This window comes from Alosa pseudoharengus, unplaced genomic scaffold (assembly GCF_046254945.1).
Source record: "Alosa pseudoharengus isolate Yale_2024_CS ecotype anadromous, Long Island Sound unplaced genomic scaffold, YU_APseudo_1.1 YU_APseudo_1.1_scf_18, whole genome shotgun sequence".
NCBI classification, from domain to species: Eukaryota; Metazoa; Chordata; class Actinopteri; order Clupeiformes; family Clupeidae; genus Alosa; species Alosa pseudoharengus.
This window is the reverse complement of record NW_027468650.1, coordinates 31,076,584-31,103,844: the sequence shown is the minus strand read 5'-3', so window position 1 is coordinate 31,103,844 and position 27,261 is coordinate 31,076,584. Positions and strand designations below refer to the sequence as shown.

At 44.2% G+C, this 27,261-nt stretch overlaps 1 protein-coding gene across 1 annotated transcript in view; it reads right to left on the bottom strand.

Annotated features, from left to right (window-relative positions):
• The window catches only part of cunh8orf34 (chromosome unknown C8orf34 homolog), a 175,464-nt gene that overhangs the window by 145,370 nt on the left and 2,833 nt on the right, over nucleotides 1-27,261 (bottom strand). Inside the window, exons 2-6 of the mRNA XM_076291170.1 lie at nucleotides 13,658-13,811; nucleotides 12,209-12,331; nucleotides 8,882-9,016; nucleotides 8,616-8,638; nucleotides 7,381-7,547 (exon numbers count right to left, since the gene is read on the bottom strand). Coding sequence (XP_076147285.1) covers nucleotides 7,381-7,547; nucleotides 8,616-8,638; nucleotides 8,882-9,016; nucleotides 12,209-12,331; nucleotides 13,658-13,811 — 602 coding nt within the window. The remainder of the gene's footprint in view (nucleotides 1-7,380; nucleotides 7,548-8,615; nucleotides 8,639-8,881; nucleotides 9,017-12,208; nucleotides 12,332-13,657; nucleotides 13,812-27,261) is intronic.

Sequence of the window (27,261 nt, the reverse complement as noted above, 5' to 3'; positions counted from 1 at the left end):
GTGTGTGTTTATTGGCAATGAAACAGAGAAAAGCAATGTGGTTTTCTCTCATGAGTTCAGAAGAGTAAGAGAGTAAAATTTAGTTTTTGTAAATGACTTTGTACTTGCATTCCCACTTCCCTCCCTTCTAATGTGCTACTTACATTTCCAATAGTCTGCACCTAACCTCCATGCTAGAGGACATTTGTAAGTCAATAACAATAACATTGTGCCAAACCATGAAGAAGAATCCTATCTTGCATGCACATGTAATTGGTATGCTATTGAAACAGTATAAGGAAGGCACTGGACGAACAAGTATTGCAACTAATGGGATCAACCAAGATTATTATCAAAATGCACAACAGCCCCCCCTGCCTGGCTGCATTAACATATCATTAGTCCAATTGGCGGTCAAAGAGCTGCTGGGAAGACTAAGCGCAATGACTACACAAATAAGCCACATAGTACCATGATCAAAAGACTGTCTGGAAAATAAGTAATGTGACAGACACAGAGACACACACAAACACAAAAGAAAGGTAAGAAAAAAAGAGGGAGTATAACATTCTGACTATTATATTACAGTTTTTCTCAGTCGCTTTGGTGCTTTTCTCACATCACTATTAACATTTGCACAGAAGTTAGTGCAATTCTCAAAACAATTAGTGCAAACTGCAAAACCTAGTGGATGACCTGCAAAAGCACGTCACTTGCTCAAAATGGATAGTCCATTCCTCAAAAGCAGGTATTCATGTCAATGAAACTGTCAGTGTCATCAAAATGAGAAGTCTTGACACCATCGTTTATGAACAAGATAGTCAAATGGCTTTGTCATGTTTTCATTATGACAGTTCTCTCAGTGTTTTCCAATGCAAAAAAAGGTCAGAACTCGGTGACACTACCTGAACATGCTCAAGACAGCACTATACAGTACTGTACTTGTACAGCCATTTGAAAACTACAGTAAAGTTACACATTGCTGTAGTTAGGTGAGTAAGTGAGTACAAGACACTGAATGCATACATTTTTACTGTATGCTCTTTGCAAATCTACAGCACTGTGACAGAATTTGATAACTAGTTCAACAATTTTGTATGTAATGACTCAAGCAATGAAATGAAGACTATTAGTTTTATTGGGAACGACTATTCAGTATTCATAAGTATAGTTCATTTTGACTGACATGACATAAGCTAATGATAATGTTAAAAAACAGCAGAGAATTGTATGAAAGCAACTGATACATGTCCAAAAGTATTTGCAATTTGTTCAGAGGAAGGAGAAATTGCTACTATGATGTGCACAAATGACTAAATGTTGTGGAGGTTGAACTAATAGTTATGAGAATTTTCATTCTGATCTGAAAAAAGCACCAAAGCGACTGAGAAAAACTGTATTATTCAGAGAGGTAGTCAGGCTTTTGCACACGCTTTGCTCCCTGTCTCGGTTGCATGAGCACCTGCCGGGCTCGGACACAACTCCTTAAAGACGGCGCCACAGGCTCCTGCCTGGTGGACTCTGGCCTTGCATCATTAGGCAGACAGGGAGAGCCGCTGCCCTCGTCCATCAGCGCAATGCACTCGTTAAAGAGGGACAACGTTCTCTTGACCAGGTGCAACTACCTGTAGATAAGACAGTTATTCTCGTTCTGGGAGGTTAGAATTGACACAGAATTGACATATCTATCATATGTATTTCAGGCCTTTATTCATGTGATGCCATGTACGCTGTTCAGTATGCAGCCTTTTTTAAAAGATCACAACTCTCTTGTGTAATTATTGATGCAAGATGCATCACTGACTCAATTGATTCAAATTGCAGAGATACTGAGTCACCTGACAGACACCTGATTTGCAGCCTGCAATTTAAAAAAAAAGAATGGCAATGTTATGCTAACTTCCATCAAACAATCTATTGACTCCATTGAGTTTAGTATGCTACCAGAATCATGTACAGATAAGCACAAGCCACAAACTCAACTTAGATGAACATCACATAGAAAGTCTCTGGCAGAACATCATTAAAACTCTCTCACATCTCGAGTCCCTGAGTAAAACTGCAGAGCTCTCTCTGCAGACGCAGAATATTAAAGTACTATATGGAGTCCTTACATGTTTGTTGTGAGTCAGCAGTAAATGAGACCAATGAGGATTACATCAGGAAAGTGTGTGTGTGTGTTTGTGTGCGTGTTCTGTGTGTCTGGGTTATATGTACAAGTGTTGCTTGAACTCAAGTGTGTGTGTGTGTGTGTGTGTGTGTGTGTGTGTGTGTGTGTGAGTGAGAGAGAGAGTCGGGGAGAAACAGAGATAGCTTGTGTGTGTGTGTGTGTGTGTGTGTGTGTGTGTGTGTGTGTGTGTGTGTGTGTACAGTATGTGTGTGTATTCCCTTGATGCCTCCATCCATCTCACTCTCTGGGCCCCTCAGTCATCCCTGCCCATCCCAGTGCAGCTCAGTGCGGCTCAGGTAATTTGTTTCCGTGGATCCACATCAACAACAAGAAATCTGGTGAGACCCCAGAGGACATTAGCTCTGAGGCAGAGAAATCAAAATACAAGAACAAAGAAGAAAAAACAACAACTCTGAGCAAATAACACCCACACAGCAGCTGCAGACTCTGACAGGACAACGGCCCAAACATGGCCCAAACACGGCCCCGTATTGGCCCTGTTTTAGTGCTGATCCAGTCCAGAATAATACATGACTCTGGAAATAAGATGATGTTAAAAACTCTCTCTTTCTAACTCCACCAAGGACGTTTTATGTTCGGTGCAGTGTGTGTGTGCGTGTCTGTCTGTCTGTTGGTGTTTGTTTGTGAGAAAGAAACTAACAGCCATGGAAAAATATATTATATTTTGGAGTGGATCTGACTCATTCATAATGCCCATTCATGATTCATGACTCATTCGTGATACTCATTCGACCTCAACAAACACATACTGTTGTTTTGATTGTGGGGGAGGGCTGTGTTTATTGATTACAGTCCAGTTAGGATGCTTGACATTGCGTTTGCGTGCGGCTGTTTTTACTCTCTGTAAACAATTAAGGCTTTGTAATTACATTTGGATGGTTTCTGAAGTGTGGCGGGTGTATGCGGGGTGGTGGTGGTGGTGGTGGGGGTTGGGGCAGATTCTGTAATCAGAGGTCAGGGTTGATTGTGAGGACTGGATGACTCACAGATAAAGGTGACCAGTGGGCATTATTATTGGCCCATGCTCAATCACCCTCCTGCTCTCTCCCCCTCTCTCACTTTTCTTTGCCTTTTCTCTCTCTCTCTCACTCCTCTCTTCTTCTCTCTTCTGCATCACTCACTTCCTCTCTTCCTCATGCTCAGATTCATTTTGCCCCTCTCTCTTTTTTATCTATCTGCTTTGTTCTTTCTTTTTTTCTTTCTTTCTCTCTCTTTCCTTTACCTATTTAGTGTCCGCTGCATATAATGATTAAACCATTTACAATATGGATTCTATACCCTGTGTCGGGCACATAATATTATCACAGTTGATACGAAGTGCAGTAATATATTGCACTGTCTGTGTGTGTGTGTGTGTGTGTGTGTGTGTGTGTGTGTGTGTGTGTGTGTGTGTGTGTGTGTGTGTGTGTGTGTGTGTGTGTGTGTGTGTGTGTGTGTGTGTGCAGAAGAGAAATTAAACAGTAAAAAGAGAAAGACAGACAGAAGAATCAAGAACACAAGAATGGAAAGAGATAGAGATAGAGATAGACTGGAGGTGTGTGGGGGGAAAGAGGGCGATAAAGCATTGGGGAGAGATAAAGAGAGATTGACTTCCACTGCATGGTGTAATAAGCCTCCCACAAACACACCTAGAGACTGGAGGAGACACGCAGGAGGTGTCATCTCTCATCTGTTCTGCCTCATACACCTCCACCAACCCACACACACACACACACACACACACACACACACACACACTTACTCACTCACACACACACACACACACACACACACACACACACACACACACACACTTACTCACTCACACACACACACTTACTCACTCACACACACACACACTTACTCACTCACACACACACACACACACACACACACACACACACACACACACACACTTACTCACTCACTCACACACACACACACTTACTCACTCACACACACACACACACACACACACACACACACACACACTTACTCACTCACACACACACACTTACTCACTCACACATACACACACTTACTCACACACACACACACACACACACACACACACACACACACACACACACACACACACACACACACACACACACACACACACACACACACCTCTGCAACAACTCCTCCTTGGCCTTGTTTCCCAGCATCCTCTCTGCTCTCCCTCCCTTTCCCAGGTATCCGTGGGCCCCTGTCAGCCTCACTCTGGCCCTGACAGCCAAGGTGAGACCCAGTAGGGGGAGGGTGAAGCAGAGGCGTGTATATGTGTGTCTGTGTTTGTTTCAGGGGTGGATTAGAGGTGTGTGTGTGTGCGTGTACAGTATGTGTGTGTGTGTGTGTGTGTATGTGTGTGTGCTTTTGAGAGAGAGAGAGACAGAGAGAGAGGAGAGAGAGAGAGGAGAGAGAGAGAGGGTGTTGGGGGAAAGACCATTATTCTGCTGGTAGAGGTTTTGTGTAGGAGTGTGAGGCAAGTCCAGAGTCCAGCTGCGGTCGGCGCTGCAGAGACGGCAACTTCTGCCACTGCCGCAGCCTCCACTCGGCACCTCACACAGCGTGGGGATTACACGGAGCGAGCACGTCTGCCCTGAGCCATGCTGAGACGCCACACACATCCACCGCACAGCCAAAAGAGAGAGAAAGAGAAAGAGAGAGAGAGAGAGAGAGAGAGAGAGAGAGAGAGAGAGAGAGGAGCCGCGAGGGAATGGCAGTCACTTACAGAAGATCTACCACAGAGAACAACTCATATAGGACTAGAGTGCAATCAACTTTTCAGTGTGTATTAGCACTGAACGTGACGATGTCTCCATGACTCACACTAGGCTCACAATGCCCATTCACATTACTTCCACGAATAAGAGAAATGATTCCGCTGAAATGAATCCATTCTCAATTTGTCACTGGTTTCATATTCACGTAATATCCATTCAAAAATGAGAACAAACAGTCTAGTTCATCTGTTCTGGCATCAGGCGTAGCAGTGGGTAATATGTTCAGGCTGTGCCAATGAAATGTTTTATTGAAGTGAACTCGGGGGCACTGGTCTCAGATCAGAGCTGTCTCGTTTGCCCTTCGCCGGTAAAATGAGATGACTGTGCGTCGACGCCTACGGGGACCAGTGTTCCGCCCGACTGGCCGTCTGGCTGGTTGGCTTCGGAGAGCCCCAGGCGGAGTAATTCAACTGTAATCAAGTGAACAGAATAACCTAATGGAATCAAGCCACCCTCTGTCTGACAAGCCCAGCTGCTGTGATCTAGGATTTCAGGTACGATTCAAGGTAATTAGCTGTGTCCTGAGTGGATGGTGGACACACACACATGCACCTGCATGTGCGCACACACACACACACACATAGGTACACAGGCACATACACATACACACAAGCACACACATAGGTACATAGGCACACGCATGCACGCACGCACGCACACACACACACACGCACGCACGCACACACACACGCACGCACGCAGGCACACACGCACGCACGCACACACACACACACACACACACACACACACACACACACACACATACAGTACATAACAAGCTGTGCACAACACGTGGCCTATACACACTGTATAAAACATGGAGCTATACAAAGACATTACCATGACCTAAACACAGCATTGTGGTTGCAAAAGAAATAAAGTATTTCTAGCAAAACAGAATCCCAGAGGTCAAACAAACCAACTAAGGACCTGTGACAGATACAGCATGTTTCATATGGAGATGCATGATTGGCTATTCTCACACTGATAGTGTATTATGTAAATAGTAGCAGTTGCCACTATTTTGTTCTGATTCAGCAGCACTCACCAGTTTCATGTATCATAAATTCATGAGTGCCTGTGCAAATGTACATGGGATAAGAAGAGCGCAATATTAACAAACACAAATCACTACAAAGGAACAAAGCAACATATTTTGTTATGTTTGATTGAGTTTAGATTCCTTCCAACAACAACCCCCATGGGCCTCAGTATGGTGGGGCCTCATTCTACCTGTACAGTATATTCTGTATGAGGTGTTAATTGGATTGGAGGAACAAGCGATTTCTTCATGTGGTACGCCTGCACGCGCACACACACACACACACACACACACACACACACACACACACACACACACACACACACACACACACATACACACACACTTTCTCTCACACACACACACACACACACACACTCTCACACACACACGTGCTTACATGCATATAGGATTAGTTTTCAACGGATTACATAATTTAACGCTCATCTACTCATAATACACATTTCCATGTCACACCAATTAGAGCACCAATCTCTAAGAGGCACTAGCACATGCATACAGTGTGTGTGACACCCCTGACACACTAAAATATACACTGAACATGGATATTACATTCCCTTAAGAAATGTAAGGGATTTCATTTAAGAGAGAGACAGAGATAGAGAGAAAGGGAGAGAGATAGATAAAGAGAAAGAGAGAGAGAGAGAGAGAGAGAGAGAGAATATTGTGTAGGTTATTTTGCCTACACCCCTGTAATCCCACAGGAACAAAAAAAGTGTGTTTTTCTCTATTATATCCCTTGCTGAGAAATTAATTTAGAACATCACGATCTGACATGATGCAATACTGTATATACTTTAGAATTTATATTTCTCTCTGTCCTCCAACTAATTCAACACCTTGCATCTCCTTTCTACAGTAATTCTCCCTCTCCCTGTGTTTATTCTGAATCTGAAAAATAAGAATATAGCCTAGTCAAAGCAGAGGGTGAGCTAAAGAATAAGAATATAGCCTAGTCAAAGCAGAGGGTGAGCTACATTTAAACTTGGCTAAACTAAGCACATTACTTGATACTGAGTGATGATTGTTTATCTTTTGTTTTTGTTTTGCCGTGTGTGCCTTTGTTTGTACTTTTTCAAAAAGGTGATTTAAAAATAATCACTTCCACTCTGTATCTCTCTTCCCTCTCTTCCTCTCTCTTTCCCTCCCTCTCTCTCAAACTCCATCTCTCTAACTTTTTATCTCTCCATTTCACTCTCCCTGTTTATTTCTCTTACTAACTCACAGCTTCCATCCCCACATTTGTGTCTCTCTCCCTTTCTCCATCCCTTGCTTTCTTTCTGTCTCTCCCTTTTCCATCCCTCGCTTTCATTCTCTCTTTCTTCCCTCTCCCTCACTTTCTCTCTCTCTCCCCCTGTTCTCCTTCCTCTTCATCTGCTCACCTCCCAGCGGGGCTGGTCTCTCCGCTCCCCCAGCTCTCGGTCTTGGCTCTGGGGACAGGCGGCTGCAGCATCTCGGCCGCCAGGGGATCCGAGTCGTCCTCCTCACGGCCCACCCACTCCCCCACCACCCGCGGCCTCAGCACCGACGAGTTATACAAGCACAGGTCCTGAGGGAAAAACACATGGAGAGAGAGAGAGAGGGGAGAGAGAGAGGGAACGTGGGAGAGGAATGGATGGAGAGAAAGATGAGAATGAGAGGAGGGAAGGAATGAAGGAGGCAATGGAGAGATGAAAGAACATAGAAAGAAAAAAATGAAAAGGGAGAAACACAAGCAGACCCAAGGACATTGGACAAATGTATTGAGCATATGGCACGGCATTTCAACACAGCCCACTGTACATGCACATTCAGTTAGGAAAGTCATAAATAAAGCTTAATAAAACTGCTAGAAGATGGCCACTGAGGAGCCACACTGCATGGTACACCTCAGCAATATGTCCTCCCATCCCCCCCCCCCCTCCTCATCCTAACCAAACATCACGTGCCTCCTGATCTGCTCTGGCCTACGGCTGGCCCTGACGTGGCCCAGGTGCGCTCTATCTGGGGATATTGTATTGTATATATTATGCAGCTGCTCTAACCCAGGAGGATCTGTGTGAAGGAGCCCATTAGTATTCCCCTCAGTCTCCATGGCTGATGTTTCCCAACATTTACACATTTTCATCCTCCGCAAACACGCCGCCCCCTTCCTCCTCGCTCTCCTCTCCATCCTCCTCCTCCTCTCCTCCTGTGAAAATCTCCGGCTCTATTCCCCCGCATGCAGGGAAGAGGAGAGCCCAATGCCATTTCATTTATATTAAAGCGAAGGGTTTTAATACCCAGCCTCTTCCCTCCACACAGTTGATGCGAGGCGATGGGCCTCTGGGCTGGGAGCCAGGCAGATGAAGGCAGATGAGAGAACTGTGAAGTATTACAGGCCAAACAGCACTGATCTCATTTCATCAAACACCCTCCTCACACTGCCAGCCTCAAACAAACTCTACACACTACCTTCAGCCTGCGCATTTTAAATGGGCGCTATTATTAACCTATAAACGAGGCTGTTTTATATACAAATGCGATGGATGGATACCGCCTACTGCCAAAATACTTTAGACAGCTGTATAAAATACATTTTAAACCATTTAGAGATATGAGTGCTATGAATTATGAAATATATAGAGAGTAATATTACCTGATCGTCGGACTCAGCGATACCTAAAACCAAAAGAACAAACTGTGATGCAGCAGGTTCATCAGGTTACCGCAATAATCTTTCACTGTAATGCTCAGTGTGTATTGTGTGTGTACACATACTGAAACTAATCAGAACATGATTCTCTCTCTCTCTCCATCTCTCTTTACATCTCTCTATCTCTCACTCTCTCACACACACACACACACACACACACAAACACACACACCGACACTACTCAGCCGTAGAGAGTTCCGGTGACTCACTGCGGGACAGGTTTTCCAGGGCCTTCCCCAGCTTCTTGCTCTCCTGTAGGATGTGGTTGAGCTCATCAAAATCATGACTATCCTCTCCTCTCTTACTCCTCCAGTCCCACGGGGGGCGCTCTATGGAGCGCGGCACTGGAAACACACACAGAACACACAAGAGGCCAAATACCTCATTTACTTGCATTTATTTATTCTCTAGAAGTATCCACTTGCCATGAGAGTGGAAACACACACACAGACAAGAATAAATCATTAGTGTTACTCTTCATTATCGTTACCTCTTCCTATTACAGTTAAAATAGATCTCATAAAAAAATAGGACTGCCAGCTAAGTAGGCTAGTATGCTCTTCATGCCCATTTTGAAATAAAATCTAGAAGTCTTCTATTTCACAACCAGGCAAGATGTCATTGAGCACTGTGGGAAAGCAGTTGTTTTGTTTGAACAAGGCTCCGTGAAACCCCTCGGTAAATATGTCTATAATCTTTAACTACACACTACTGAAGAAAGCTAAGCATCTTTCAGCATTTCTCTCTCTCTCTCCCTCTCTCTCTCACACACACACAGACACACATCCCACACACACACACACACACACACACACCCCACAGCACACAAAAACCACTTCCCGCTCATCTATTATCTCACTCACACTGACATTCACCTCTCAGGTTCGGTAAGTCCGCGATACTCAGAGTAATTAACTCTTCTAAATGGGTCAGCTCCAGAGCCCTCAACTAAGCCACTCCAACCGTCCACCTGCACCCGCAAATGCTTAAACCACCCCTCAAAATCAAATCCAAATAGCTTTATTGGCATGGTCGTTCTACAGTAATCTACAGTGTTGCCAAAGCATAGCGCTGGATCCGCTTTAACCCTCTCTGGCTGGAATGTGAAATAATATTGAAACAGAAAGGATCCAGTTTTACAGCAGAGCAGAGACAGACTCAGTGGCCATGTCCCTGTGCCTCTGAATATAATGATCATCTCTCATATATATTTCACTCCTGCTCTGCTCTGAAGGTGGTGGTGGTGGTGGGGGGGGGTACATTTTAAAAGGGAGGTGTACTTGATATGCAGACGGCTGCCTGCAATGTCGTCCTGGCGGGGACCCTGCAAATGTCAAGATGGGTTGAATTGTGTGCAGCATAGACAAATGAGCATGCTAAAATGACAGGCTTTTCGTTGTGGAGTCAGTTTGGTGAAAGTTTTATTCGTTCAGTTACTTTGGGTTAAAACCCCTGTTTGCTACTATGGGGCTGGATGTTTGAATAAGAAGCCCACCCAGATGACCCAGAGAGACAGACAGTGAGAGGAATAGAGAGAGAGAAAGAGAGAGAGAGAGAGCGAGAGAGAGTAAATAGTGAGTTTCCGACCTGACACCTGACTGATTTCATTTATGAGCCTGACAGCCGAACTGACAGGCGTCAACACTGCTTTACGTGCAACTGACATGAGTGAACTGTCTGTGACACAGATGCTGCTAGTCTCTAATCCCCCCCGCTCTTTTTCTCTCTTTTTCTTCCTCTCACACTCTCTCCCTCTCTCCTCTCTCTCTCCATCTCTCATATCCTGACCACGAGCCAGGTTTCTGACACTCTGACAGGTGTAATATGATGGGTGTGTGTCAGAAGGGTGACAGACCAACCCACCAGCCATGCCTGCTTCTGTCACCTCTCCCTCTCCAGTTCCAGCAGTGCATTGGCTGGTAGCATTCACTTCTGAGCCCTAGAAGCTTGACTACTCTAAAAATGTATCCGTCACAGTTAAACTGTAAGTAAATGTGTTTGAAAGTTGTAGCAGGAAAAGGATGCTTTTTAAGGTGCGGCTACACCGATGTATGAGGTTGTCTGATTTCAGCCATGATGAAGTCATACACACGGGGACCATAGCAAAGGCTGCAACAGCAAAGCATCCAGGAGGCTCAATCTATTCTGGAGGTTCAATCTATTGAGATTGGGATTTGTCGATCTGTTTAAATTACCATCATTTTCAACTATGGCCCTGCACGGAGAGGCAATACACTTGCCAAATGTGATAACATGAGAATTCATATGCGAGCCACGCGTTCTCACTGCTGAAGCTCTACTCTGCATTGGCAAAGCAGCCTGGTGGCAGAGGGGCGCAGAGAGTGTAGCGGTCAGATGATATATGATCTTAGGTGGACAGCACAGTAGAGTCTGCATGGCTTGTGTTGCGTTGCGTTGCATAGCGTGGGATAAAGAGAGGGGAAAGGCCCAGCTAAAGCCCTGGCTCTTTTGCGCTTAAACCCCCGTTAGCCCCTGGGCTAAACGCGCTTAGCGAGAATACTAATGTGGTCATCTGGGCTGCATCATGCAGGCAGATTGATTTAGATCACTGGGCTAGGCTGTGTGTGTGAAGGGGGATTCGCCGAGATCTGAGAACCAGCTGTCAGACAAACACAAAACACACTTCACACTCTGTTACAACATAGCAATAGATCAATACATCCCATAACTTTGTGTAATTCATAAGCTGCCGTAATGTATTATTGTCGATCTCAAAGAGTGTGTTAACTGACATGCATTGCCTATGGCAAGCAAACAATGTCAAAGGGGTTCACCACAGCCTAACACAAACCAGAAATGCAAATGTATTTCCAGCTGTGCAAGTGACACTTGTGTACATCTCGGCGGGTAACTGAGAAATAAAGCCGAACATATCCACTAAATATCGGTACGAACGAGCGGGAGAGACCGAGAGAGATGAAAATGACATCGTCTCTTTCAGTGCTATCCGCTGTGGAAATGGGCTGATGCTATCGCCAGGCCTGAAATAGAACCACTGGCAGTGACAGAGTGTGATACTAAATTATTTAATTCCCTCCCCTGGTCCCGAGACGGCCCAAAGTGGACAATAAATCCCCCCATACACACACACACACACACGTCGTCATCTGGGGCTCATTTCTGCTGTAGCTTGTCTAATGATGATGGCACTGAGGATGACAGCTCCGTTTTCTTTACATTATTTTCAAAAGACAGTTTCATCCACAGCGACTGGACAGTATTGGACAGAAACACAATTTCATTAGTACACACATGCTCCCTGGTCATCGAGCCCATGACCCTGTCAGCACCTGTACAACATTGCTACACTGTTTATTGCTACACATGCTTTCTGGTCATTGACCCCCATGAGCTTGTCATTAAGCCCAGTCAGTGATTACGACCTAAGACCATGACCTAACAGCTGAGGTGTTACAGCTGAAGTGACAGTGGACACATGTTGGACATGGCCTGTGGCATACTCACATGATTTGGACTCTGGTGAGGACATGGCCTGTGGCCTGTGGCATACTCACATGATTTGGACTCTGGTGAAGGAGGGGAGATGTTGGACATGTTCAGGTCACTCTTGGACTTCTTGGGTTTCTTGGGATGGATCTGCCAGGGTTTCTCGTAACTCCTGAACTCCCGCCGACCGCCTTTGATTTCTGTGGACAAGAGAGACGAACGCACACACACTCACACACACGCATACACACACACACACACACACACAAACACACACACACACACGTGTCTCTGTGAGCCGGGGAAAGTGATAGCCGGGGAAGCTGCTCTAATAAAGCTGTGTACAGCCCCGAGCCAAAACAGAAGAGATGCAGGAAACTTGTCTGAGTAATATCTACTTAAGCGCATGTGTCTCTGTGACTAACACAGAGGAAAGAGAGAACACAGAGCACGAGAGTGATAGATGATAGATACAGTAGATAGGAAGAAAATAGAGATGGAGAAAAATAGCAAAGGGGAAAAAGAGACAAAAACTGCTGGGTTTTATGGGGCAGAACACATTTCAGTAGGCTTATCTGTGCCAGAGCTTCATAGTGATTTTCTTCCCAGAGCACACAGAAAAGAAACACCAGCAAAGCACTACCACAACATACAGTAGGAGATGTATCAGTAGGTTTAACACTCTGGGAAACTTATCGGACATCATTGTGAGGCCACATTACTGTCATATGACATAATTAAATAAAGCTAAGAAAACATTTTTTTTATTATTTCATTTATTTTTATTTTATTTATTATAATTTCATTTTTTAAGGTAACACCTTACAGTATCTGACAGGGAAATGTGAACTGAATTGTATCAAACTCAGAGAGAATAAGACAGTGAGCCCTAATTTTGAATGATGGGGCAAAGTGCAAAGTCTTAGTTTTAACTAAAGCTAATTTACTAACTACACAAAGTCAATTTACTATAGGCATGACCTTAACAGCACACAAGTCAGCTCAATGCTCCCACACGTCACATGACAGCTCATACAGTTCATGCACGAGAACTTTTCCTGTTGTCAGACTTTGCACTTTGCCTCTGCGCCTTTTAAATTTGGGCTCCAATGTCAATGTCAATATCAATTTATTTGTATAGCACATTCAAAAAACAGCAACAGTTGACCAAAGTGCTCTATGTCTCTCTCTGATGTGCCCCATCACAGTTAAGGGCCGTTCACACCAAGAACAATAACGATAATCGTAACTGTAATGACACGAGTGTCCACTCTAACCAATAAGGAAAGTCTCTCCCTGTGTTGACGATGTGCTGTCTGATTCTGATTTTTTTATCGTTCTCGAAATCACTCGGACAGTGATCCCCAACAATATTGTTTATTAATATAGTTTATGTGTGGACGTTGTCATTCATATTACCTTAGTGTTATCGTTCTTGGTGTGAACAGCCCTTTACCCAAAAAGATGCCCTGAGCCTCGTCATCACCCTGGCAACAGCTTCTGGCTGCCCAATAGGCCCTTACCCGTGGTGCCAGTGTCTGCCCACAGGGCGGCAGAGCCGGACAGTGCCCTCTGCAGCTTGCCCGGGCTCTCCTGCTTGCTCTGCAGGTGGCTGATGAGGAAAGGAATGGGGTGGTCCGGTGTCTCCGTGATCAGTTTGGTCATCATTTCCTGCAGGAGTTAAAACAGGGAGGGAGGCGGAAGGCTGAGCAGGAGTGATTTAAAGAGAGCTAGTGTTTGGGCGAGACAAGAGCCTGTGATTTAGAATCTGAATTTGTAGTCCGCTTTGAGGTGAAGTCTCTGCAAAAGACTAAAATGCACAAAAGAAAAAACACAACAGGAAACCCCCTGTGGTGATGAAGATCATTTAGACAATTACTAAACAATCCAGACACTAATGTACCAAATGATGTCATTGCATTGTGTGCATGTATCTGTGTGTTCATGTATCTGTGTGTGTGTGTGTGTGTGTATGTACTGTAAGTATGTGAGCATCTCTCTGCGTACCTGCCCGTGTTTATGCATATGCCTAGTGTATGAAAGTGATCCCATACTGCATGGTCTGCCACATACTGTAACACGCTCAAAGGCATAAACTCCCCTTTACTTCAATAGAATTAATGACAGGAAGTAACACTTTAATGCTAAGCACAATGCTGCCAATTCCAGCCACAACCCAGTCCAGTGTGTGTGTGCGTATGTGTGTGTGTGTGTGTTTATGAAAGAAAGAGGGATAGAGGGAGAGAGAGGTACTACCTGTCTCAGCACAACATAAAGGCTTTTGGCACACAAACACCAACAGTCTGAGACAGAGAGAGAGAGAGAGAGAGAGAGAGAGAGAGAAGCAGAAACTCATTAGGTAATTGGTAAGGGAGGCATTCCTGCAGGGCCAATGTGTCTGCCCAGGGCGAAAACTGCCCCCTGTAGGAGCAGCCAGGCCTGTGGCTACTGACCCTTGGCTGTGGGAGATGGGACACGGGGTGTCATTAAGAGCCTCCTCCTCAGACATCATGAGTAAGCACCCACACTCAAAAATCCAATTCCAGGACCCAGACAGGGAGAAGAGCCTCTTGAGACGGAGCAGTAAAAACAAATGAATGAATAAATAAAGTTTGTTGTTTTCTGTTTTTACAACACTATTGGTAATCGGTGACACACCTGGTTGTCCTGCAGATAGCCATTAAAAACTCTGATGAGACCATCAGCTGTGCAGTATTATGTGTTGTGATAAACAGAGAATAAAAAATGATATAGTGCTTCTAGAATTGCAACAGAGACGCCATAATGAAGGCAAGACAGAAAGACAATACCTCCCAATGCTACGGTTCATTCTCTCTACCTTGTATCAATTTCAGTCTTTTATAGCATCTCCTTGACTATGAACAAATGAAAACCAATAAAATGCTGGAACTAAGCATGAGGAATGAAACACGGACAATGAGCTCATTGTTATAGCTATTTTACAGGACATGGAGCATTTTTAATTTGATAATAACAAATAGTGTTCTGCTTTTTTAGTGTTGTGAGTGTGGTCCTCTTCATCAGCATTTGCCTTCACAAAAACAGTGAAGGATACAAATGGACCTACACAGACACACACACACGCATAGTCTATGTCTCTCGAACACACACACACACACACACACTAGGGCTGTCAATCGATTAACAAAAATTAATCTAATTAATTACATACTCTGTGATTAATTAATCTAAATGAATCGCATATATAATCTTTGCTGTGAAAGTATTTTAAATATTTAAATTCAAATGAATCATTGAATAATCAGCATTACTGACATTAAAGTTCAAAAACTCTTTCATTATTATTTTCACTGTTCAAATAATGGCCATAATAATCTATGATATGCCCTAATATGCTGAGGAAATAAATTCAACAGTGCTTTGGGAAGAAGTTTTTTTTTCACATACAAGGCATTTCAGGCCACAGATATAACCTAGGGGACACTCCCCTCAATGTCAACACTTATTTCTTTGCATTGATGTGCGACTATAGAGTTGATGAACTCCGGTGATATGCAAATTCCTTGCTGCAGACATTGCAGAGGACTTTATTTTCAACACTTTACTTTTATCAACACCATCAGGCCATTTTTTAAAAGTAAATGTTCCAATCAATGATCCAGGCAGCACGTTTTCTTCTCTCTCCTTCATTTTACAGTCTAATTTTTACTGACTAGAACGGCTCAGGGTCAAAGGTCATACGGAATCGTTAATCTGCACAAATTTTTTTAATCAGTTATTTTTTCTCAAATTAATTAATCGAAATTAATCAGTTATTTTGACAGCCCTAACACACACACACACACACTACACAGAGTTGGAGAAGTTGTAAATACAGCTTCTGAGCTTCCACGGGTAATTAAACTAAATTAGCAACCCGGGGAGAGGGTATATTACAGGGGCCTACAATGTGCGGCTTTTAAAAGGAAGCTGAGTGATCAGAACTGTGTTAAGTGCCCTCACCCGGGTGCCCTACCAGCAGCACCAGCACAGGCTGTAATTGCATCTGCGGCCCATGGGAAGAGGAGGCTCAGATCACACACATTTAGGAAACACATCCGTTTTTCCTTCTCCCTCGCCTGGCTTGGCCTTTCCTGGTCCGCGACTCTGTCTGTGTCTGTATCTGTGTCTGTGGACTCTGTCTGTGTCTGTATCTGTGTCTGTGGACTCTGTCTGTGTCTGTATCTGTGTCTGTGGACGTCCATCCTGGTAAAAGCTGCTCACGTGTCCTCCTCACCACCCAGGAAGATGAATGGGCCTGAAGCCAGCATGACAAGCAAAAAACCCACGGACGCCTCAATGGGCCTCTGTGCTCAAACGTACTCTGCGCAGGGTACCTACCGCTCTGAAAGCAGCTAACAAAGCCCTCCCAAACACACACACACACACTCTCTATCTACCCCCTCTCTCTGCTACTTCAAGTAACCAAGGGAAATATAATGATTGTGCAGAGTGTATGCTGTAATCAGATTTCTCTTGGCAGAAACTGAACAAAGAGTCTCTCTCTCTCTCTCTACCAATCACACACACACACACACACACACACACACACAAGCATACGTTTACTCACACACATACAGTACACACACACAGGACACACATACACAACACACACACACACACACACACACACACACAACACACATGTGTGTGCCTCCACACTCACACACACACACAAACACACACACACACTCATATTTAGGCCAATGTCTCCCTGAACAGGAGCAGTCTGCAGCCTCTAACACAATTTCTATGGATTCACTGGCATCAGCAGAATGAGGGGGCGTATGGCTGCTATTTCAGACCAAGTGGCACAACAAAGGGAGTGTGTGTTTGTGTGTGTGTGTGTGTGTGTGTGTGTGTTTGTGTGTGTGTGTGTGTGTGTGTGTGTGTGTGTGTGTGTGTGTTTGTGTGTGTGTGTGTGTGTGTGTGTGTGTGTGTGTGTGTGTGTGTGTTTGTGTGTGTGTGTGTGTGTGTGTGTGTGTGTGTGTGTGTGTGTGTGTGTGGAGGCTGCTGGGAGCTCCCACTAATAGTAGAATTGTCAGCCATCCAAAGTTTGGCTGTGTGGTTTTCAAGGACTACACCTAAACAGCAGCAGAGACTCCCAAGGCCTCCCTCAGTCCCTCATACACGTAGCAAGCACAGGGAAGAGAGAGAGGCAGAGAGAGAGCGAGAGAGCAAGAGAGAGCGAGAAAGTGAGTGTGAGTGAGTGAGTGTGTGTGTTTGTGTGTGTGTGTGTGTGTGTGTGTGTGTGTGAGAGAGTGCCGAATTGAGATAACTATCTGGAGCTCGTGGTTAGCCTTTCCTAGTGTCCCTCTCTGAGTCAGAAGTGGGCTAATGAGAGCTCGGTGGACTCAGTCAGGCCGCAGGGCAGTGGGAGAGTGCTAGTATTGTACGCTGCAGGGGCTACTGAGGCTGTCTCTGTCCGTGGGGCAGTTTGGCCATAAAAAAGACTGATGTAATAAAAGGCCTCAACATCGCAAAAACAGACAATAGCAAAACAAACACAAACACTCTCACACACAACACTCAGGCAAACACATTCACACACATTCAAGCAACAGAGTCATTCTACATCCAACTCCAGCGTACACACACAAACACAGTCACACACATACATACACATACACAGACACACACACGTGTTCCCAGGAAGGAATTTCTATGAAGTCTTTCCAGTGCTGTAATGTTAGAAACAGTACCAACAAACCTCGGTGACGGTCTGTCAAAACCCATGTCTGATTACCTCCGAGACCAGATAACCTACATTCATTTGGCCAAAAATCAAAAAGGCCCTTTCCCCCACATCTCACCCCGGATCCTTCCTGCCCGAGGTTTGTTCTCTGGCCTGGGGCATCTCTCGGCGCGTCTGCTTGAGTTATCGACGCCTCAGTGAGAGGACACACCGCCTGATTCACCCAGACAGCACCGAGCCTGTCAGACAGGAACACCGGCCGGCACGAGTTCAAACCGGAGGCCTCGCTCACTAGACTAAATGCATCTCTGCTCATCTTTCTCTGTTCGGTTAGCAGTGCAGTCTAACTGAGACTACAGCTTTGGTCAGCGACAGCAGGGCTTCCTGGTTCACCTATTACCTTAAAACAAAACAAAAAACAATGAAGTAAGAATGTGTTTTCATTGTTTCATGAGAGATGTACAGCAGGCTTGTGCAAAATTCAGAATTGAATTGAGAGTGACTCCTAAATTCCTATTCAATTCTTGAATTTGAATTGAATTTGAACTGAGGTCAAAAACAGGATGTAGTGTGTGTGGATGTGTTGAATTTCAATGAAAGGAAGTAGAATTGAAATTCAATGAAATTCAAAGAATTTCATATACATCATTTAAGGATAGTATATGTCAGATATTATTGCACCAAACACACAACAGTAACCAATTACATTTCCAAAGTAGCCTTCCCAAAACTGAATGTGTGACATTCAGCACATTCTTTCTGTTGTGTGACTGTGGAATTGCTTTGAATGGCTATGAGTTTAATTCCACTTCCTGTCATTCCAATTCCAATTTCAATTCAACTTCCTTTGGGTGGAGCCAATTCAATTCAAATTCCAATTCATGAAATTGAATGGAGGCCAATTATAAAATTCAGAATTTTGCACAAGCCTGATGTACAGGAGAGTATTTAAACTCTCTGGAGTTCAAACCCATGCCCTTAGTGATGTTGGCACCTTGCCCTACCAGGCGACCTACAGCATCAAATGCATTAGGTTTCAAAATGAATGTTCAGTTCTCTCTACATGTATGTAAATCACCCCACCCAACCCCCTCTTAGGAGCTGATGTTCTGTTTCCTGCTGTTAAAAGGCGTTGTTTCACCTTAGTGCTTTCTCTAGCGGGTCCAGGCTATGGGCTCTGTTAAGGGAATTGAGCACTGTGACTAAATGAGCAGGACACTGCAGTGAGAAGACTGGGTCCCTCCTTCTTTTTTGACTCAGGCACGTTTGATCTCCTCAGGTAACTGGGAGAGGAGAGAGGAGCAGAAGAGAGGGAGGAGACGCTGGGCGAGAGCCAGCCCTTGAACAGAGGCTCTGCTGCTCCATGTTTATTAGGGGAAAGGGAGAGAGTGAATTCTTGCAGGCAGAGCCGGCCAGTCAAGCTGGGACAGCTTATTTAATACCATGCTACAGCGCGGAGTAGTGGGCTTATTTAATACCATTCTACAGCGCGGAGTAGTGGGCTTATTTAATACCATGCTTCAGCGCGGAGTAGTGGGCTTATTTAATACCATTCTACAGCGTGGAGTAGTGGGCTTATTTAATACCATTCTACAGCGCGGAGTAGTGGGCTTATTTAATACCATGCTACAGCGCGGAGTAGTGGGCGGTGATTAGAGCTCAATGGGGATGGGGCTTGAGCGAGAGATAATGATTAGAGGGGATGACTCCTAATTAAGGGGAGCCACAGGAGGGCTGGAGACATTTGACATGAAATGACTGCATACACACACAAACATGCGCGTGTGCACACACACAAACACAAACACAAACAGAAAGGCAAAGTACACACATAAATACACTCAACACCCCCTCTTCCCCCCAAACACACACATATACACACGTAACTAGAAACAGAAAGATGCACACATGCATGCACACACACAAAAACACACACACACACCTAAGCCCCATGCCCACATCAGTGCCCTTGAGCCCACACTGGGCATAGCAGGCTGGTGCAAGGGGGCTGGCAGAGGCCACACTCTTAATCAGGAGAAAGCCAAGCACACACAGAGCACCGTGCTGCAGACGGGGTCAACACAAACGTCCCCTCAGAATGCCCTTTCCATTGAACCAATCCGCTCACAGCATCTACCAGTTTCCTAATGGAATTTACAGCAGTTGGTCGTTTCAGTGGCTTTGCCCCTGGTTGAGTGGTAGGGTAACCTTATTTACTGAAATGAGTTCTCGATGGTAACTAGATTTTTACATGGACTTGGAGACCTGAGCAACTATTCAACTAAGTTCAAACACTGTGCTATCCATACTTCACTCTATGAGTCACTGTAACTGAATCAAAGTCATCTGGTGAATCTTATAGGGACACTAGGCAACATTTTCGTGTTATTTAATCATCTTCGTAAGTCGGTATATGGTTAAATGACTCATTATGGGGCGAATGAAAACTCTCTCGCCCGCCCCTACTGCCTGTAGGAAGAATATCCCACTTGCAAGTTTGGAGTATCCGACCCGCCGACCTTCAGTCTCACAAAGTCTCAGACATTGCGAGAAGCAGGATCAGTTTACATCCTGCATCCCCAGCACAGAGGCAGGCTATCGAAACGCTAGCGATTGTTGCAAACGTGTGTATAATGGCAGAGCCGGCAAATAAGCAGCGAAAACCCTTGACGGAAGATGCAAAGAAAAGGAAAAAAGCTTCAGACCGAGCGAGGGCTCGCACACGTATCGACACGTACAGACGGTAGGGGGAGCTTCATAGAGAAAAAGCATCAGGCTTGCCTGGTATCCCTTTAAGGAGTGAAATGAGTTAATTACTCTCAAAGTTACTGGTTATTTTTATTCTTATTTCCACATAGTTAAAAAGTAACTGAGGAGTATACCTGAACAAGCTGAGCAACCTGTTATAAGTGAAACAGAGCATCATGTCCAGATGTGTCTCTAAGTCCCTCTGTGTCCTTTTAACTGAATAAGTCCAGGATGAATGATGCTCTCCCTGAGGGACTTGCCCAGTGAATACATTAAGTGATGCATGAGAAGGGCTGAAGGGCTGCCGCATTAATAATGTGATCAATTAGACCAGTGTGTGTGTGTGTGTGTGTGTGTGTGTGTGGAGGGGGGGGGGGGGCAACATGGATGGGTCACTGATAAGTCAATTAGAGGGCAGACCTCCGTCAGCCTGGAGGAGACACACAGGATGATAGTGCTCTCCATGCAGCCAATCAGAGAGAGAGAGAGGGAGAGAGAGAGCGAGAAAGGGAAAGACAGTCTGCCTGCTTGTATATTGATGTCTATATGTTGGTGCACATTTGTGTGTGTGTGTGTGTGTGTGTGTGTTTTCTTTCCTCTCTGGAGTCATTAGTATGATCCCTGCAGGAGGGGAGCCTTAGGTGACGTTCACATGTAATTATGCCCCTCTTATCTTATCTGATCTCACTCATTAAGCCCCTTCATGCAGCTGCTACTGGGTTAAACAACGATCACGCAAACACACACACAAAATGACACTTTCACACTATGCATCAATGTGCTCACACCATAGAGCTGTGGCAATGATACATCTGATTCACACTCTCATTTACACTGACCCTGTTACATTGTAACTACTCAAAAACAGTGCAGAGTAATCCGATATGCAGTAGGATTATGAATACTGTAGGTTGGTATGATTAAGGGTAAGAACAGAGTAAAGATATTTGACAATGGACAGATACATTGATACACAGTTAATAGTTTAAAATATGTTATTTTGCGATACTACAGTATACTATACTATACTATACTATATTACTATACTATACTGTACCACACTATACTATACTATGCTATACTTTAGTGCTCTACTCATACTTAGAGGTGCAGTAGAAGGAAAATAGCCACTACTGCTAAACGACTTCCCTAAATATAATAAATATCAGGTTGACATAAAATGTAATTCCACCTCCTGATGTAAATAAATGGTTCCTGACCGACAATAAATACAAACCCCTTCTGGAGTGTCAGAGGTGTTGTGAGGACATTTCCAGCTTTATTGGTTGATTTTACAGAGGAAATTGAACACAAGTCCAGCGGGGATAACAGAGAATAATTTAGAGGCTGTCAGCCCAACGGGAGGAGATGGTTTTGGGTTTTCAATCTCAGGTGGTTGTCATCAACAATTACAAGGTGGAAACTCCATGATTCGGTCCTGTATTGATTTTATTGACATCACTGGCACTTCTGTTGCATCCAATTTGTCAACCCTGGACTCAGCGAGAGAAGCCGTAATGACAGGATGCAGAGATAGCCCTCCCCTTGAGCCTTCATTATGACCACAGCATAAAACTGCAGAGGAAATTTACTCGCATAACATATCATTATCACTACCACAAATAAATGGGGATGGGGGGGAGTGTAAACAAATTTTACCACACACTAATATTTCATTTTATAGGCCTATTCAATCTGATGGCACTAGACTGTATATTATTTATTTCTAGGCCTCTTGTTTACCTCTAGTTATAAAACAAAATCCTACACAAGTTTGCTTTTGATGTTGTTTTGATTTTGTTTTTATGCTGAAAACCATGTGTATTGATTCGGTGACCTTGTCAGGAAGGCAGAATGTGTAAATCCTTCAGTTAAAATATAAAATATTGCTGAAAATATAAATCACTAAACCATTTTAGTCAAGTCAAGTTTCACATTTAACAGCAAAGGCAACCTGCTTGCTAATGTTAAGGTTTTTGAATGAACACTGACATTTATTCCTCCCTCAGAGAAGCTCAAGGTAAGGTATTGGTCCACATAATTGTCAATCAAATTAGTGAACACATATGAGAGGCCAGGCAGAAAGGTCTGAAAGGAGACGCAGATAGGTTTGTCTGAGAGGCATTTGGTTACTACTACCTTAATCAGCAGGGCATGTACATTGTGTCATTACAGGGAGATAGGTTTGTCTGAGAGGCGTTTGATTACTGCTACCTTAATCAGCAGGGCATGTACACTGTGTTTTTCAGGGAGATAGGTTTGTCTGAGAGGCTTTTGATTACTGCTACCTTAATCAGCAGGGCATGTACATTGTGTTTTTACAGGGAGATGGCTGGACTCTCCTGCTTTGTTTAGAGCACACCTGCTGGGCTGTACTTTATCGCCCCCTCTACATGCACATGTCCTACGCTGACACATAACACGGCATCAGCACACCACAGGCCCCAGCACGTCAGCATACACACACACACACACACACACACACACACGCACACACACACACACACACACACACACACACAAACACAAACACACACACACAAATGCAAGGCTAGCATAAAAAAATACCACAGACACGTGTCCTGCAGAGACCCACATCTGCGCTGTTGACATACAATAGACAAACACACACACACACACACACGCACACACACACGCACACACACACACACACACACACACACACACACACACACACACACACAACACACACACAAACACAAACACACACACACAAATGCAAGGCTAGCATAAAAAAATACCACAGACACGTGTCATGCAGAGACCCACATCTGCACTGTTGACATACAATAGACAAACACACACACACACACACACGCACACACACACACACACACACACACACACACACACACACACGCACACACACACACACACACACACACACACGCACACACACATGCACATACATTTGCAGACTAAGCGGCAGGCTAGTGGACATACTCCCAAAATGCAATCCCATTGACTTATATAAATTATCCACTTAGGCACTGAATCGATAGTGCTCAGCTGATGCTGCTTTTGTGTGTGCATGTATTTGTGTGTGCGTGTGTGTGTGTGTGTTGTGTGTATGTGTGCATGCATGTTTGCGTGTGCATGTGCATGTGTTTGTGTGCCTGAGTGTGTGGGTTACTGACCTCTATATAGAGCCACGGAGCCCAGGAGATGCTGAGCCGCACAAAATAACCTCAACGGCTTTCCGAGTCTAGAGAGGCGACAGCTGCACCGGTTGAACCCTGTCCATGAATCCATTGCACTCAGAAGCAATAGGAGTGGGTGTGTGCAATGAGAGGATCATTGCTCTCTGGCCAGCAGAGTTGGACTGGTGTACTGTAGTTCGCCCATAAGATGGCTTTAATGCAGTCAGAGAGCTTCGAGAATTTTTTTTAAAGATCGAGCGCTTCCTTTAAAACAAGGATCCAGACTTCAACCGCAGCTACTACACACTGCCCTGAGCAAACAGTCAGGTGATGTAACTGCCTTCACCCAAGTGCCAGAGTAAAAAAAAAAGAAAAAAAGAAAATGCACTAGTGAGCTATTCACACACCCCGCGGCATTGGCAGCTGGGCAATACAAACTACAGGGGCCCAAGCACATTAACTCAGCGAGGGGGGTTCCAGAGGCCGGGGACCTCTCAGGGTGTTATCAAACAATGTGCCCCCAGAGAGTGATTTACACACAGAGACACTCATTTGTCTTCTGGCTGAGCTCCGTCACTGCATCGCTGCTGACAAGGCCCTTAATTGAATTATGCAGAGCAGCCCCGGTGAGTAAATGACCAATGTATTGCTCGGAAGGAAAGAGAAATGGCCGCCCGTGTGCGCTTGTGTTCCTAAAACACTTCAGCGCTGCTACGGTGTTAGTCACTTGCTTTGAAAGATGAGGATTCGAATTCCAATGCTGCAGTGCACAGGGCAAGGAAGCATTGATTTTTCCGAGCAACATGTCTTTCCCTGTGTTCCATATTGGAATGGTGGGCAACAGAGCTTTCTCAACTGATAAATGAAAGAGTAAAGATTGGTAAGAATGTGTTTTTTAAAAAAGAGAGAATTTAATATCACCACTGTGAAAGTGCATTACCTCTAACTCTCCTGCCTGATAATCTTTAATGTGACCCCAGTACAGTTTCACAGCCATTTGTCAAAGGCCAGAGTCTGTTAATCACTAGTTCAACTCTCTACCCACGTCTAATGAAAGCTACTGCATACACAGGAATGCCACTCAGGCAGAACCCACAGGCATCCTAGAGTTCCAGGCTCCTTCCAATCCACAGGCAGATGTTGTGGGTGACTTTTACAGCAGTGGGGAGTTGTTTAAATGAAGGAGGCGGAAAGCTGTGGTTTTGATATCACAGACGCGTCCCGGGCGTGCCCCTTTCTTCCTGTTGCTGTGCCACACTGAGACCGTAGCTCCTAAAATATAAAGTCTTGAGGAGTTGCTCTAAAGGCTAAAATCCACCACCGCCAAATCTACCACGGTGACACAGCAGAGAGAAAGCGCTCTGTCAGCAAACAACGTACCATTCCAACTTCATTTCCTGTTAGAACACCCACATCTATCTCCCCTAGGCAGACGCACAACAAACTGACGTGGGCCAGACAACATGTGAGATGGAGATGAAGAGAAAGGCTACTGTCACTTTATTGGGAGAGATATGGCTTCTTTATGAAACTCACCATGAGACACCTTCTGGAAGAGACCATCAATCATGAGCCAAAGCACAAGATACTGAGAAAGACATCTGCTGTTCACAGACTTGTGCAGTACTGCCTTGGTATATTGCTGTATATTTCTATATGATGTCGACACTGAAAAATCAAGAATAATCTTTACCTCTCTGGCTGACACTACACTACTAGAGGCCAAAGCTTGTCAGCTACAGCCTGTCAGCTGGCTAAACGCTCAGTACAAGCAATTTGGTATTTTGTGCATTGTAACAACAGTAAGAATTGCAATGCATGCAGTCAACCTGCACAAAGGCCATTCAAAGCCATTCAAACAAGAACTAAATTAATTGCTGCAATTATTTTATCATGACGCATGTTTAGTGCATGGTGTTGGAAAGGGCACCCCTGTAAGTGAAATCCATCCAAGTTTCATTAAGCTTATTCATTCTCCTCTTAATATACTTTACTGAGACTTGACATTTACAGAGGATATGAAAGGATTAAGTGACTCAATTTCAGTGAGGGTAGTTTAAAATCAGAACTATGTTCCCAAACTCCAGCTAAAATTGGACAGAAATTGCCACAATGTCACACTGAGTATGAATAGTTATATTTACTGCCATTGACTAATGTTGACATTAGAGAACCTTTCTTACTGTGACCATATACATGTTTTCATTTTACAGACAATTATATATCAAGTCGTGGATTCACTTGCAGGAAGTGTACTCAGGAAGAATCCATCCCAAGTCCTTAGTATGTTAGCTCCTAGAAGTATGGCTATACAGTGGGCCCAAATGCAATAACAGGAGAAACAAAAGTTGTATTAATTGAAGAAAACACAAAAGAGGTAATAAAAGGAAAAATGGCAAAAAGCAAATAGGAGTACACATATTTCAAATGAATACAGGCTCGTAAGACATGTGAGAATCAAAAACAAAGCCTTTGCTCTGAAAATAGCCTTTTCAAGAGTACAGAAGGTATTGTTTGGGTGATCGTGCTCAAGTCAGTGCAAGCATTGTAAAGCCCTTTAAAGCTTTTGCTGAATGTAGAGATATTCCTGGTCATGTGCATATCTGGCCACCTCCATAGAACACCAGATTTATCTCATGGCAGGTGTACAAATGTTGGAAAATGAACGTTCTAAAGAATATCTGGATTCATTGTTGCGGAACGGAATCTCATGTTAGAATGTTCAAAAACCTACAGCTAAACGGTACAGATCTCATTGTCTAAGTCAGGACAGATGGGCTGAGTTAAAAACACACCTCCAGCTTAATCACAGCCGTTACACAGGCATGGAATTTCCCATTATAAACGGAGGCCTCATTATATTTCCATACAGTTACTTTCATCCTAGCTCTCTCCACTGTGCAAACAATCATTGTGTTTAGTACTCCTGATAACGCTGATGATAGAGCCGCACTTCACACTGTAGCGTCATACAATAATGTTGGGGAAAGGTTCAGTGTCCCAGGTACTGGGGTTTCTTAGGGAACCTGATGATTACTCTGTTACTGTTTCCAAAGAGGGGTAAAATAATATCCCAGGAATAGACATAATGAGACCTATTGTAGTTCCCTTTCAAAGGGTTTGGTTACTCACGGACATCTTCTGACATGTTCTCTTCAAATGCACATAGAAAAAACTGCACTGTATGCTTAAGTGCTGCAGCTAGGTGTGCTAGGTGTGTAACCATAGTACTGCTGAACTGCCTCTCTCCAGGAGAGATTGTAGAAAATAATGAATTCACAAGACCAACAATCACGAAAAACACCCACATAACTTGATATAATAAAGGAAGACATGACAGTCCTGTGACTCTATACTTTGTCATGCTGTTAATGGACTGCACAATTGCAGGAAATGTCACTTTAATTTTCTGTTGTAGGTCTACTTTCCAGTGTTAACCTACAGTCAAGAACTATTGTCAGTGTTCAACCAAATGTGTTTTTCCTCTGAAGAGAAG